The 15,746-nt window shown below is 41.7% G+C and overlaps 1 protein-coding gene across 1 annotated transcript; it reads left to right on the top strand.

Moving 5' to 3' along the window:
* Nucleotides 1–2,212: 2,212 nt before the first annotated feature.
* AQP11 (aquaporin 11) lies at nucleotides 2,213–12,468 on the top strand. The gene is made up of 3 exons (XM_072401373.1): nucleotides 2,213–3,958; nucleotides 8,066–8,182; nucleotides 9,598–12,468. Exons 1-3 carry the CDS (start codon nucleotides 3,376–3,378, stop codon nucleotides 9,684–9,686), a joined length of 789 nt encoding a protein of 262 aa, XP_072257474.1. The 5' UTR covers nucleotides 2,213–3,375; the 3' UTR covers nucleotides 9,687–12,468.
* Nucleotides 12,469–15,746: the final 3,278 nt, after the last annotated feature.

The following is a 15,746-nucleotide window of genomic DNA, read 5'->3' as shown; positions in this document are numbered from 1 at the left end:
TCTATTTTATTATTTTCATGGATAACGATTTATTCATTTATTGAATCCCTTGATTTTTCTCTGGGTGACAGCATTGGGGCAAATCTGTAATTGTTGTCCCTGGGGGCTTTGCTTGGTGACAGCACTTGGTTCCAATGCAAGCTACAATGATGATAAGACATGTGGCGGGATCCCAGGATCTGGATAAGAGCTGAATGTCATACCGGAGAATATAAAATCTGGAGAGGAATGCAAAATGTGATGCAACTAGGCAAATACTAGACAAAGGTAGACGTGCTTTTTTTATGATGCAGGAAAGCTGATTAAATAGGTGCCAGCGCATTGCCATGCCCATGGTGTGGAATGGAAACCCAGTGCAGCAAGGAAGAGCAGCTTGGATGCCCCGGGGTGCATGGTAACGTCCGGTGTGCTGTGTTGGTGCACATCCATTGTTTTGGATGTTTAGGTGCACTGCCATCCCATTTACTTTCATGGCGCTTTATACCATGTGAATTGATTTATCACACCACTGTGTGAATGTGCAGAGTAGACATGGCATAAAAATGCCAGGTTCACTTTTGTGCCCCCTCATCCTGTTTAAAACGGCAAAAGCATTTAAAAAAAACTCATTTTTTCCAAATCCTTATACCGGTGTCATTTTGGCAAGGGTGACCGGATTACAAAAGCAGAGGAATGATGATGATCCCGAATTCCCATCATTGTTCAGAAATCTCCTTGGAATTATAATAAGATCTCTGAGATGACATATAAGAAAATATGTAACTTTTCTCATCCAGATACTCCATTTATATGGTCCCTGATCTAATACCTGGTCCTATAGATTTACTGCAGGGTCCACTTTAAGAATACTTAAATTGAGCTAATCATGATCATCTGGAAAAAATAATCATTTTCTTACCAGTAATGGAAGAAAGCTTTGGCAATCAAGAGGTTAAAAGAAGCTCAGGGAACATTTGGAATGTTGGGCACATGGCACAGGAATAATGCCACACATCAGATGATTCCATATGCCAGATCTGCCTAATAAATCTGCAGTTTGTAAGTAAAGTATACATAAGTATAGAAAAAGTTACTTTATCCATGTTTTCCTGTTATGGTGCCCTGCAAGGATGACCATTGGCCGAGATCTGGGGAATGATGATCCCAAATCAGCATCATCCCTCTATTCTCCATTCTATTATATTATTATTATATGATATTATATTATAATATTATATTATAGTTAGATGATCCCCTGTGATAACAAAGGAAATTATGTAAGTTTTTTCCAAACAGGTAATACATTTATATAAGGGGGTAGGGGGTCCTGATCTAACAAGGAACCTTTCATTTTATTGTTAGGACCCCTTGAAGAACAAGAAGAATAGTTACAATGAGCTGATCATGTTCATCTCTAATTATTTAATTCAAGGGGTTAAAAAGAAACCTTCAGGTCAATTGGCTATTAATATTAATCAACAGTATTTATATAGCGCCAACATATTACGCAGCGCTGTACATTAAATAGGGATTACATTTGACAGACACAGGAGGAGGAGAGGACCCTGCCCCGAGGAGCTTACAATCTAATTGTAATTTGGTGCCAGTCACATGGCTTCAAACCAGTTTTGCTCACTATGTTTACACCAATTTTTGGGATAATCTAATGTTTGCTCCAAACACATACCACATGGATGACCACAGTCACTAGAAAGGGATTCCATAGGGATTAAGAGGATGGACATGTGCAAAGGACGACCCACATTCCTTTTTTTTAATATTGAAAACAATAAATTGAATTGCAGGAATATTTGCAGTGTGAGATAATGGCAATAATTGCTTTCTGGCTCTGTAGGTGACATATGACTATGGTAGGGGCATTAGATTGTGAGCTCCTATGAGGGACAACTAGTCACATGACTATAGACTTTGTACAGCGCTGTGTAATATGTTGGTGCTATATAAATACTGTGCAATAATAATAATGTTGGGTGACAGGAGGTTATAAATGCATTGCCAATCTTATAAAGAAACAATGTATCCTGCAAAAATATACAAGAAATGGAAACATTGGGTTTAGCAGTGAAATGGTTACAAAGAAATAATTCCAAGTTGTCTAGGGAAAATGTTGCACACCATGCCCCGCCCCCTGATGGCAGCCTGCACTGTGTGGCCCCGCCCACCCGCTGCCCACATGACTGTGATGTCACAAGCACGCCCCTTCTGCCTGCTCACACGTTGCAGTGAATGGGATCTTGCAGCTGGCAGATCGGGGCTACTACAGAGGTGAGCAGGGGTGCCAGGGGCACAGGAGGGGTACAGGTTGAGCTCCTGTGCCCAATATTGGGGGACTGGTACTGTGCCCAGGAGGAGATAACTGCTGGCAACTTTACCCCTGCACTGGGCAATCAGAGGGAAAGCTGCAGCCAGGAGAATCAGCTGGGATTTACTGAAATATACAGCAAATATAATATAAGGTGTGCCCATCAGAAAAGAAAATATTCCAAACTGTGCCCATCAGAAGAGAAATTACAGACTGTGCCCATCAAAAGATAAGAAATATTTCCCTGTGCCCATCAGAAGAGCAGATATATTGCAGACTGTGCCCATCATAGAAGCAGAGATAATATAGATTGTGCCCATCAGAAGACAAATTACAGGCTGTGCCCATCACAGGAGAACAGATATTACAGATTGTGCCCACCAAAAGAGGGGATATATTACAAACTGTGCCTATCAAAAGATAAGAAATATTTCCCTGTGCCCATCAGAAGAGCGGATATATTTCAGATTGTGCTCATCAAAGGAGAAGGAAAATTACAGATTGTTCTTCCATGCCCATCAGAAGATAAGAAATAATTCCCTTGTGCCCATCAGAAGATAGGAAATATTTGCCAGTGCCCATCAGGTGAGAAGAGATATTAAAGACTGTACCCATCAGAAAAGTAGCGATAATATAGTTTGTCCCACTGTGCCCATCAGAGGAGAAGGGATATAACAACTGTGCCCATCAAAAGATAAGAAATATTTCCCTGTGCCCATCAGAAGACTAATTACAGTCTGTGCCCATCAGAAGAGCGGATATATTACAGATTCTGCCCATCAGAGAAGAGATATTACAGATTGTGCTCCCGTGCCCATCTGAAGATAAGAAATATTTCCCTGTGCCCATCAGAGGAGAAAAGATATTACAGACTGTACCCATCAGAGAAGTAGCGATAATATAGATTGTGCCACTGTGCCCATCAGAAGAAAAATTACAGGTTGTGCCCATCTAAGAAGCAGGGATATTACATGTTGTGCCCCTGTGCCCATCAGAAGGGTAGAGATATTACATACTGTGCCTTTTTTTTCTAAAAGGAGACCAAGGATATTACAAACTGTACCCAGCACATAATGGGCATCATGGAGACACTTCTCGGCTCTGTAGAAATGTTTGGCTGCATAGTTCTTATGTGTGAGTTGTTCCGATGGATATCCCGGAAGACGATGCCCGCAGGTCTGGGCCTGGATCTGGCGATGGAAGTGGTGTCCACTCTGCAGCTGTGTTGCTGTACCAGGGAGATGGCACTGCTGGGCACTAAGGCTGGTTTGCCACTCTGGATGTCTCTAACACTCACCTACCTATTGACTGTACTGCATTGCCTGACCTCCCGGAATGCCACCTGTAACCCTTGTGGCAGTTTGGATCAGTGGTTGCGGGGACTGGTGCATGCCCCTGTCCGGGTGTTGGCACAGTTTGTGGGTGCTGGGTTGTCCCGGATTTTGGTGCCTCATCTCTGGTCACTTGGATTGTCACCACTGCATAAGCTGGGGGGTAACTGTGAGAGCCCCCTGCATATAACGCCCCTGTCTGGGGCTTCGGTGGAGATGGCCTGTGCCCTGAGTTTGTTCCTCATTCTACATTACTTACCCCAGGTCAGTGCCCCTCTCCGACCACATGTAGTGGCAGCGACCATCACTGCCATCGTCTATGCAGGTAAGAAGTTTGGTTGGGAAATTATTGCTGATGGGAAAATTGAGTTTTCATCAAAATTGCTTCTTCTTTATCTTGACGTGTCTGAGCAGAGTGCAGCCAAACGTATTTAATGTAATTCTGATCAGCCAGCCTTGTGATTTCTGCTCTGCAGCTACCCGTGCCAACTACCCATCCCTTACTTGGTATATATAGATTGTTACATGGCTCAGTTCCATCCCAGAATCTACCCAACACCTCCTCCCCCAGTGCCTGAAAACATATTGGACTGGGCAGCTACAGCCATGTTAGATGCAATTTATATATATCTGGGGTGCCCAAAGTGTGCCCAATAAATACCCCACCACCAGAAGCCTAAATAAAGAGCCAGTGCAAAGTGTACCACTGCACCAGTGCCCCAGTCCATGAGCCAATGGGGGCCAAAAGTCATTTTTATTACAGGGGCCCATTGGATACAAGAGAGTTTGGATCCATGATTCCATGTTGTAATGCCAACTTCTGCCCCCCTTCCATCCATAAGCTGCATTAAAAGTCAAACCTCATCCAACCAGGCAATGTTTTCCTTCTCTATATTCCAGTTCAGCCTAAATCACCTTTCTTCCACATTCTGTAACTTCAGCAGGTCACCTTAGCAATGTCAACTTACCGAAATGCATTGAATTGCTGCCATGTGATTGGCTGATTAGATATTTGGGTTATCAAGCAGCTAAACAGGTGTACCTAATAAAGTGGCCGGTGGGTGGATATAGCAAATTGGGCTGGCTGCGTATATTCTGTGTGATTTTCCCACATTGATATTTTAAATTCTGCTCAAATATTGAAAGTAATTGGAATTGTTTTCAATGATTTCTGACTTTTATATCAGATGGCATTGTATGGTATTTGGCTATCCTAATGGAGTTGGTGGTATGGCACCAGTGGTCTTTTTAGCTGTATGTAGTTGGGTATTTCTCCACCAATGTACGGGGCATTCTTCCCACTCAGCACCAATGCAAGGACCATTCTTTTCATAGACCTGCAACGTAAGGTTCATTCTTCCCACTGATCACCAATGTGGGAGACATTCTTCCCATTTATCACCAATGTAAGGATTGTTCTTTCCATCAAACAACAATGTAGAGGGCATTCTTCTCAATGACCAACGTCAGGTGTCTTCCTCACCCTGGCCACCAATGTAAGGGACATTCTTTCCAATATCCACCAATTTAAGGAACATTTTTCCCATTGGAAACCAATGTTGGATGGTTCCTTCCATTTACCAACCAATGACCAATGACCACCAACATAAAACAGGTCTTCTTCACCCTAACAACCAATGTAAGGGACATGCTTCCCCATATCCACCAATGTAAGGGGCATTTGTCCCTCTAACTACCAACATAAGGGGCCTTCTTCACCCTGACCTGAATTATAAGGGCTATTCCTGCTATTGACCACCCACATAAGGGGCATCCTTCCCACTAACCTCCATTAAAAGGGCATTCTTCCCAATGACCACCATGTAAGGAGCTCTCTTTTTACTGACCACCAATGTAACGGGGACATATTCTCCACTGGCCATCAATGTAGGGGTCATTCTTCCTATTGACCAAAGATGGTCAACCTGAAGGCCTTCACTTTATTGATGGCCCTTGGCCCTCAGCATTCTGTAGTTTTAGCAATGACTTGTAAACGGGGAATAACAGTGATCTATGCCAGCCACTTATGGAAGTGCTGACGCTCCCTGCGGCAGCCCCCATAGGGAATGAATAGGGGCTGCAGTGAGCGGTAGCAAATGAGCAGACCCTGTTTCTTTTTTAACCAACGCTGCTATGCGAGTTTCCTGTTGGCAAGGTGCGAGCTGAAGGGAGCCGCACAGAAACAAGCAATCAAGTAGCAGGTGTAAACGTGACACAAATATCTGAGAAATGTTGTTTACATGTCTTCATTTTTGGCTCTGACTCCCACTACATTTACCCCAAGGCCTATTACATGCAGATCTGCTGCCAATTGTGTGCCCATTACACCGATCCAATCATTAATTAATCAGAATTTGCAAAACACTGCACACACTGTACAAGATTCTGATCCTTTTCTACAAAGTTATTATTATTATTAAAAATAATAAACAGGTTTTTTATAGCACCAACATAAAACGTAGCGCTCTACATTTAATAGGTTAATGATCATTAGAATTCTGATTGGATGTGGTCGATCATTCATGCACACGATAAAACTTTTGTTGTCAATCTACAAGAGAAACCAGAAAAATTGGTTTCATGTAATATTCTTTTATCGGCATCAATCTGTACTGGGCCTGTTGGTTTGTTTTCTGCTGATTCATGTGATATGTGCTGGGACAAGCTGACAATAAGGTCCAAGGGTTACAGAGATTTGTACTGAGAACCTTCACCCCCTCCCCCCCAGCTGTTTGTTGTTTCAAGCAAAAGAATTTAGAACATGCCAAATTAGGAACTGAGATAATCCGCTCCCTGAGGGTGGTCAGGTGATTTTGGTAATTTTTCAATAATTTTGGGTTACACCCCCCGCCTCTCCAACTTCATGCTAACTATGCTTGTAGAACAATAAAGCAAAAAAAAAGTAAAAAATAAAATAGAAAAAAAAGGAAACATAAGTCGTGCTGTGTCAGGTACACGTTGCAACTTGCAGCATCTTGTCACTTCAATTTACATGTCGCTCTTTGTGCAGCAGCTGCTTCCTATTACTATTACATGGCACTATTGGGTGATTCTTATCCAACCCAATACAGGTAGTCACTGGGTTAAGGACATTTAACATATGGAAGACTCCTAGATACAAACAGGGCTTCTCTGCTCCCTTGTGTGCATGATGGAGGCTTCAAGGGGGCGGTTTGCATGACTTACAGAAGAAATCTAAACACAGCGGAGGTTGTGGGTGATCTTAGTGGCTGAGCTGTTCTGCAACCTCTTGTAACTCTTTAATGACCAAGAAAAATTCTGCAGTTGTTTCTTTTTGCATATCAAAGCACAGATTGCTCTAGCAGTTAATGAATGGCTAAGCTCCATAAAGTTACGCTGCCTAATAACATGTTTAGACAAACATCTGTCCTAGTTGCATTTATTAAAATAATATGCCTGTTCCGACTTACATACAAATTCAACTTAATAACAAACCTACAGTCCCTATCTCGTATGTAACCCGGGGACTAACTGTACAGAGCTGTTTTGTGTCTTCCAACAGCTCCCTCCAGTGGCTGCCAGGAGTAACATCCTCAGGGCAGATCACAAAGGCCAGGAAGTTAATCAGCATTGGGTTGTTTTATAATTTCAGCAGTCACAGGTCAGTTGCTTGGACAGGATTTTTATATTCTTTCATTACTTTACTGGGGTTACTATTAAAATGTAATTAGTTTAGGTCATTGGTAAATTTAGGTAGAGCAGACTGCAGATATCTGAAGAGTTTCCCCAACTTGCCCAATACAATTGTTGCTTAAATGGTAATAAAACTAAAATATAATCCATCAGACATGAGAATTTGGAATGTTTTCCATGTCCTTTTTTTTTTTGAAGCTACCTGCTTTTATAGATTACCTCCTGAATTTCTGCCTTTAGGGTGGCTACATTGCCTTGCAGGGATTGAGGGGGAATTGTTGTAGCCACCCCTATCAGCTGCTTCTAGCAGGACTACAGCTTGATACATTAACACAAATGGGCAGCTCTGCAATCCACTCTTCTGCTTCACCTTTTTAGTATGTACTGGCAGCAGCTCCTGAGAAATGGGCTGTAGAAATGGAGCTCATGTGACAGTGCTGACCCGAAGGTTCTGGGATGCAGCTTTAAGCAGCTATATAGTGTGACCAGGGACATCATTTATAAAAACATATGTATGGTCAATAACCCCCCCTTAACTCCTCACTTTATAATAACTTCTTCCTGGCAGGTTGCTCATGGGAGGGGCTTAATTTAAAGTCCCGGGTGCTATGCTCTGATTGGTTACCAATTTTCATGATTATTTATTTCTCTGTAGCTGGGATTCTGATAATTTTATGCTTGCCAACTATGATTTGGGTGGGCCAATCAATTCTTCAATCTACCTATAGGTTTTTTTCTGAATCTGGACTAAATTCTAATTCGTTTTATGATTTTGCAGGCGCACCCCTGACAGGAGCCGTCTTTAACCCCACGTTGGCGTTCGCAGTTGTGTTCTTGTGCCATGGTAACACCTACCCGCAGTATATCTTTGTCTACTGGATCGGACCTCTAGTCGGTGAGACGTGTTTGTGTGTGAATGGAGTTTCATTAGTTGAATATGATGGAGCTGGCCAACTACAATTTGCCCCCAAATGATGAATGTATTTCACATATAGGGTCTTATCTCCTCAAATCTGAACGCCAAACTTCAGCCTTCCACAATTACCATGTTGGGGGTTTTTCATGGGTGTGACGACCCAGGAGCCCGGCACAAGGACAGCTGGAACCCTTATAGTGGGCACAGCTGGTGTATAAACTAGGCTGGGTGAGAAGCTCTTATAAGGGGTGCAGACCCAGGAACTCAATACAGCATCGGTAGGAACCACTCATAATGGGCACAGCAGGTGTACAGAACCAGGAACTCGCCACTAAGATGGCAGGAAACTCTCATAATGGGCACAGCAAGTGTACAGAACCAGGAAGTTTACAGACCTGTAAGCTCAGCACCAGGATAATGGACACCTTATAATAGGCACAGCAGGGGTGCAGACCGAGGCATTCAGCATTGGGATAGTGGACCCATCATAATGGGCACAGCAGGTGAACACACTTTGGAAATTAGAACAGGCAGGGTAGAAGCCCCTTATAATGGGCACAGCAGGTGGGCAGACCTAGGAACTTGGTGCAGGTTATTGGTGGGAGCCCCTTATAATGGGCACAGCAATTGCACAGACCCAGAAACTCAGCACTGGGATAATGGACCCCTCATAATGGGCACAGCAGGTGTGCAGACATGGGAATGTAGCACAGAAATGTTTCCCAGGTGGGAACCCCCCTAATGGACACAACAGATGTTCAAAATAAGGAACTCAGAACAGGGAAAGTGGGAACCTCTCATAATGGGCACAGTGGGTGGGCAGACCTGGGAACTTGGTGCAGGTTATTGGTGGGGGACCCTTAAAATGGGCACAGTAGGAGTACAGACCCGGGAGCTCAGCAGTGGGATGATGGACCCCTCATAAGGGACACAGCATGTACACAGACCTTGGAATGTAGCACTGGCTGTATAGGAGCCCCTCATATTGGGCAGACATGGCAATGTAGCACAGACATGTTACCAATTGAGCCCCAAGAAATGTAAAGATCAGCTGCCATAGGGAGGTGCAAATGTGCCACTTCACCAGGGCCCTGTAGACTTCTCAACCACAAAGTTCCCTCAAGAAGGTCCCAGGTCAGTCCGGCAGAAGGGGCCCAAAATTAGTTCTATACAAGGGCTCACTATTGGCTATATCCACCACCGATCACGTGATGTAAATCACTATCGTCCTTCAAAACTAAAATACCAACTGTGGGTCCTCTTGCCCCTAACATTTTTGATTTACCAATAAAAAGGGTTGAATTTTTGTAAAATTGTTACGCTGCCCAATGAATTACCAAAAATGCTTCTCGGCGTTCACAGCCATTAGATGATGATATGTCCTTTCGTTCCAGGGACGGTGATCTCCTTCTTGCTCCTAGAGTACTTTCTACCAAAATTCAAGCTGACTAAAGGGTCTCAAGAACGAGTGAAGAAGGACTAAGCCATTGCTTGAGACATCAACGGCTTTCATTGGCGTCCTCTCGATGCCATGACTTTTTTGGTACACGTGTTCCTCAACTTTTTTAAAAGACTATTTGTGATATTTTTTAATAGATTTGTTATTTTGTTTACTTCAATATAAACTGTGAATTTTTGGGGACTAAATAGGTCCCTATGCAAATCTGAACAACCAAATCCAGAGGGCTGAATGTATATAGGAAAGGCTTCCTATGTGTATGGGGAGGCCAATTCACATTCTCGTGGCCCTGGTGGCTTCTTGATGGACCAGAATTCTGCAGTTTTGGTTCCTGGACCTTTGGGGATTTTCAAGTTTCCTGTTCTGCCTTCAGAAGGGTTTCAGGTTATAGCTTCTTTAGGAGGAGTTCCATTTTTAATTGATATTTTGGTGACATGAAAGTGAAAGGTTTTTTTGGGTGCAGTTTTCCCAGGCTGCACCTTTGGACTAGGGGAGCTTCGCGACCCAAGAAGGGGTTGGGCTTACTGAATGGGGGTAATACTTTCTTTGAATATGGGTCTTTTGCTTGAGTGGTGGTCAGAGCTTTATATTGAGTGGGTGGAAGCCATACCACAGGTTTTCCCAAAGGTCAAGGATGTCCACCTTGAACATGTTTATCATAAAGACCTCCTAGATTGTAAGCTCTTCGGGGCAGGGTCCTCTCCTCCTTCTGTGTCACTGTCTGTATCTGTCTGTCATTTGCAACCCCTATTTAATGTACAGCGCTGCATAATATGTTGGCGCTATATACCTCCTGTTTAATATTAATAATAATATTAATGATAATAATAATGAAGACATCTTTACAAGCTTCAAGGTGGACATCCAACCCCGTCATCTCAGAATTCATCTGCTGTATGGTATTCACCTGACCTCCACTCAAGTTATGGAACCAAATTCAGAGAAAGTATTATTTATATTATTTTAATGTATTTTTTACTAAAAAATTAGGTTTAATATGCAGTTGCGCAAAAAAATAGCAACATAATAATTTGCAACTACCATCTTTTTATTTGAAAGGCTTTTAGATAACAAATTGGGGTGTTAAGTGAATCTCATGCTCATTTTAGCATCTGCAAAAAATGGGAATAAAATAGCTTTAGCAATGAAATGCTTAATGCAAACCGAGGCTCAATAGGTTGGTAGATTTAATACAGATCATAATTGGAGTTCTGATTGTCACATTAAAACTGTTTTGTACTGAGCTCCTTGTTTGTGTGCAGGGAATGCAGTAAATTGGTGGATGACAAGGGAGTAAAGGACTCCCCTATCACTGTTTAGGAGTTTGCAAATGCAAAGACAATAGCAAAAGTGCCATTTCCAGAAGGCCGATGCATCCGGAAATAAGTGTTTAAGTGAATACGGGCAGCATATCTCTGTCTTCTCGATTTGCTTTTGTGCCTTTCTCTCCGATCCCCATTGTGAATATCCTGGTCAGTGAGCAAGGTTGGCAAAAGTCTACATCTTTAATTTTCCTGAAAAACACTGACAAAGGAGCAAGGAGCTGCAAACAGTGTGAGCAGGGACAGGGAAGCAGGAAACTCCCATGTTATTGCTGAGAAATATGTATATATAGCAGTTCTGATAATTGTGATAATAGCAGCAGCCTTTCTCCATCTCCTGGTTCAGCTATCTTTCTGATCAGCTTATTGAATATTGCTGAGGTTCTCAGAATTCTGTTTAGAGAATAAGGGCAAAATTTATTGAAAAATGTGGAGCTAGCATTGGTAGATGGGGACCACCTAATGCAGGCAGTGCTGGTAAGGGGACGTCAGAGCCACCAGGTTAATATTAGGTAAGGAAGCCATTCATCTATCATCGGGCCTGTTGGTCAAGGTGACCAGTGTGTGTAACATGGGGGGTATTCTCCCCAGAAATGTTTTCAAGCTGTAGGGTGGTGGCCTCTGTATTGTGACCCAACTTTTCAGTAATCATCCAAAAAACAGCCAGGCAGTTACTGAAAAATGCCGGGTGGTGCGCCCAGCTAAAAGCAGCTGGGGAGAACACTGCGGGATACCTTCGCCTTTACCCTAGTTTGCACATGCCGCTAAATTCATGTTGTATTTTCTATGGGCCTGGAGAACAGCTTTAAATAAGCTGCTTAAAACTGCTCAAAGCTTTGCAAAGTATTTGTAAAATCTTGCAGAACATGTTGCTCCTTCCTGCACTATTTATACAAGACCTACATTGAATGACCTTCCCATGCTCTCTGTGCAGGAGAAATCAAAGTGAGAGGTTGTGCATTGTTGGATCACATGACACTCTCCATGTAATATAATGGAGGGGAGGGCAGTTTCGGGAGGAAGGTCACATTAAGCTATTACCTATTCATAGATCAATGTGCAGGACGGAGCCTACCTGGCCATATAGAGGCAAATGTGTGGCAGTCACAAAGGAAGCCGAACAGAATTACAAAGCCATATCACTTTTCTTGTAATATGTTATCTTGGAGAATAAAGCAAGACATAAATATCGTACCGTGCACAGATTGTACAATTTTTTTTATTATGAATGTGTGTATGGAACTGTACGGCCGTCATTGTGGCGATGATACATGAAAGTATCTTATGGGCATGCAGTCATATTCTATTTCCATATACTGACATCTGATTGTAAGGAATTGTTGTGCGTTATTTATGGTGCCTTAAACTTTAAATTCTGCTGTACATTGCCCAATGTGGAATTACATCTGAAAGAAATGACTGGAAATGTTTTTCAATAGAAATAAAAAATGATAACGAATGTTGTTGTTGAAAAGTTGAACAAATTTTTGTACTGTACATTATTCTACATTTTACTTTTTATGATCGGAATTTATGATCGGAATTTATGATCGGCAAAAGCTGAACAAATCCATAATTCGGTACTTTTAAAGGATTTTTTGCAATTCTTTTTGGCAAGATCATCAAAAAATCCAGGGAAACCAAAGCAGCCAGTGCAGGCACTGTTCTGAATATTTAATTAAAACACTTTTTTTTTTCGTTATCACTTTCTTGAAAATGCCAGACCAGTGACTTGGGGTGCCATCTGCAAGCTTTACTTGCCACTGGCTTCTGCTTAAGAATTGTCTCCATCCAAGCTGCAAGGTGGTAATAGTGGCAATGGTTTGGGTCAGGGATTTAGGAATACGTGTCCTGCCTACTGCATACAACATTTAATTACTGTGCATGGGTGATGGAGGAGGATGCAGCTGGACTGTCCTAACTCACATGGTCTTTTTTTTTTGCAATATCCCAGATATAAAAGCCTATGGACATAAAACACTTAATATTATTGTTGTCCCTTTGCAGTGAGAATTTTGTAAACTTTTTATTGCTGGAAATATGATGATGGTGGCAGTATGTCACAGTTAATATAAAGAGGACAGTAAAGTCCTTACCCTTATAATTCAATAGATCAAAACAAAGCAAAGACAGAGATTCAAGCAGGGTTTTTGGCACAAACAGTGTATTCAAACATATATAAAATGTTTATAATTACGATTTGTCAATTGTAAAGGGCCACTGTACAAAACTAGTGGTCGACAATGATAATTGACAAAATGATAATTGGGCAAAAATCGTTCGTTAAAAAAGTAACCAACGACGCCGACGAACGAGGATAGTCGTTGGAAATGAACGACTGGACTGGCGGATCGGATTGGACGACGATCGTTGACCATCTATCGTGTGTACAGTCGTTCAGTGATCGTGCATGGTCTGAGCATGCGCGATGAACGAACGTTCGATCGATACAGGCTGTATTGTGTATATGAGTGTGTGTGTGTTTGTATATATATATATATATATATAGAGAGAGAGAGAGAGAGAGATTGTGTCGTTATCTGTATGTACAGGATCGGTGCCATACGATCGTTCGCAGATATCGTGCAGGGTCGTTCGTTTACCAACGATAATTATTGGAAGTGTGTACGTAGCTATATTCTCCCGGGGTTCAAACATGAGCCAAGAATTTGCACTAGACATATAACAACTCATCAACATATATATTGTTAACTATATACAGTATTTGATCATCAAAGCATGTTGTTGGATGTACTCGACGCGTTTCGCCAAGTGTGGCTTCTTCAGGAGTATTATTGACAGCATGCGTAGGTTACTTGCGTGAGTTGTATCTAAACCAATAAATAATATTTAAATTGAAATTTGTAATAACTAATGCAAGTATTATATTGTAGATGTACAAATTCTAAAATAATGTGCTCTCTATAACATGATGGCCTTTGTTATCTAGAGCGCACACGGATATCACACTACATGCATATATATCTGTTTAAATTATTAATTAATAACCAACATGTTTTAAGCCAGTTTATTAGTTTGTCAAACAGTCATTAATCCAGAAATACTCACTCTTACATGGTTTTGTAGAGTAAAGGCAAATGATTTTAAGTTGTATGCAAGATCAGGGGAATACTTTTATTGCTTCCTATTTTATGCCACAGCCTATAAAGCAATCTCCAGGTAGCAGCTGTGAAAAATCAGAGAATTAAAGGTAGACCTTTGCTTACAGAGACACCCTCATCATTTTTTTATTGGCTAAAACTGGATTTTCTATTGCTGCGATCAACCACATGCGAAATGAAATCATTAGCACCTTTTACGTAATCAGGGACAGCCGGTAATTTTGCATATTGGACCTTATGGACCTTTGTCAGTGCTTGGAGAGCCATCATCTCAGCCCCAGACTTATACATACATTGATTGTTTGCATTCAGGTATTCTGCAGTCTGCTCAATAACTACAGGTAACTAACTGGTATTTTCTGCATTATAAAGCCCCTGGGAGATGTGCTGCTGATCGGGGTACCATGTTACACGTCTTTTGGTTCTGCCCACTGCTTCAGGGCTTCTGGTACTCTGTACATCACATTATGCAATGGTTTATACCTACACTACCTAATCTTTCTGCTACACCATAACACAGCCCCTCTTAGCTATTGCGCCTCCATTCTAGTCTCAGCGGTCCATTCGTGTGTTCCAGTATTGTGGAAATCCTCCAGGACCCCCATGGTGGGCATGTGGCCTGAAATCATGCTCATGGAGGATCGAACAGCCAGCATAAGAGACTCCAATTATTATTATTAAACAGGATTGATATAGCGTTAACATAATACGCAGCGCTGTACATTATATAGAGGTTGCAAATGACAGAGAGATACAGACAATGACACAGGAGGAGGAGAGGACCCTGCCCCGAAGAGCTTACAATCTAGCAAATGAAAGGTTCCTGGGAACTTGGGTGCTGTTTCATGATATATAAGCGCCACCTGGACCATCACTCTTAGTAAAAGATGGGGTCGATCTTATTTGTAGCCTATTACAAGTTAAATTGTGCTATATATGTTTGGCCGACGCATTCGCCTGATATCACTGACTTTTTATTCTCTTTGTATGTTGTTTATGTGCTCCCCCTTATACCTCCCTTGGTATATACTATCCCACACTCTCCTCGTTTTGGTTCCTTTACTATTGTTCTGTACTTTTATAGTTTATAACAATCATTTCAATAAATAAGGAATGTTTAGGAATAAATCCCCTGAGAATGAATTCCCCTTACGCTCCTGGACATTTTAATTTCAGTTTTTCTTCTGCACAATAAACTGGAAGGTTGTAGCAGGATTGGTGAGACATTCTGATAATTCCATTCCTAACAGTTGATCTTTTTAGCAAGTCAAATACTAAAACATGGAATCCTGAATACACATATTCTGGATGTACGGGTGGATTTGTATGGTCTGGGCCCTTGTGATCATCTTGTGTCCTCCTTCCCACACTTGTTGGGGTCGGAATCAAGTTATGGCTGTTATGGCCCGATGGGTCATTAGAAAGAAAGCAGCTGGCAATATACAAAATATAATCTCATACTAATAATTGCGAGTTTTCTTCATATTAAAATGTAACAAGGAGGTTTGGTCAATATGAGCTAGCAATGGTCATGTAACGATTTAATTAGTTAAGATCAGTGTTTAATTGTTACTTACAGATATCATAAAATTGAGTGCTGACACTGACATTTTCTGGATACGTGTAAAGAAATGCCAGCA

Source organism: Pyxicephalus adspersus, chromosome 1, assembly GCF_032062135.1.
Source record: "Pyxicephalus adspersus chromosome 1, UCB_Pads_2.0, whole genome shotgun sequence".
NCBI classification, from domain to species: domain Eukaryota; kingdom Metazoa; phylum Chordata; class Amphibia; order Anura; family Pyxicephalidae; genus Pyxicephalus; species Pyxicephalus adspersus.
The sequence above is the reverse complement of the archived record's forward strand: the minus strand, read 5'-3'. Positions and strand labels throughout refer to the sequence as shown.

Coding starts and splice junctions, on each gene's coding strand:
- AQP11 (XM_072401373.1), top strand. CDS start 3,376: ATGGGCATCATGGAGACACTTCTCGGCTCTGTAGAAATGTTTGGCTGC. Junction 3,959..8,065: donor CACTGCCATCGTCTATGCAG/GTAAGAAGTTTG, acceptor ATGATTTTGCAG/GCGCACCCCTGACAGGAGCC. Junction 8,183..9,597: donor CTGGATCGGACCTCTAGTCG/GTGAGACGTGTT, acceptor CTTTCGTTCCAG/GGACGGTGATCTCCTTCTTG.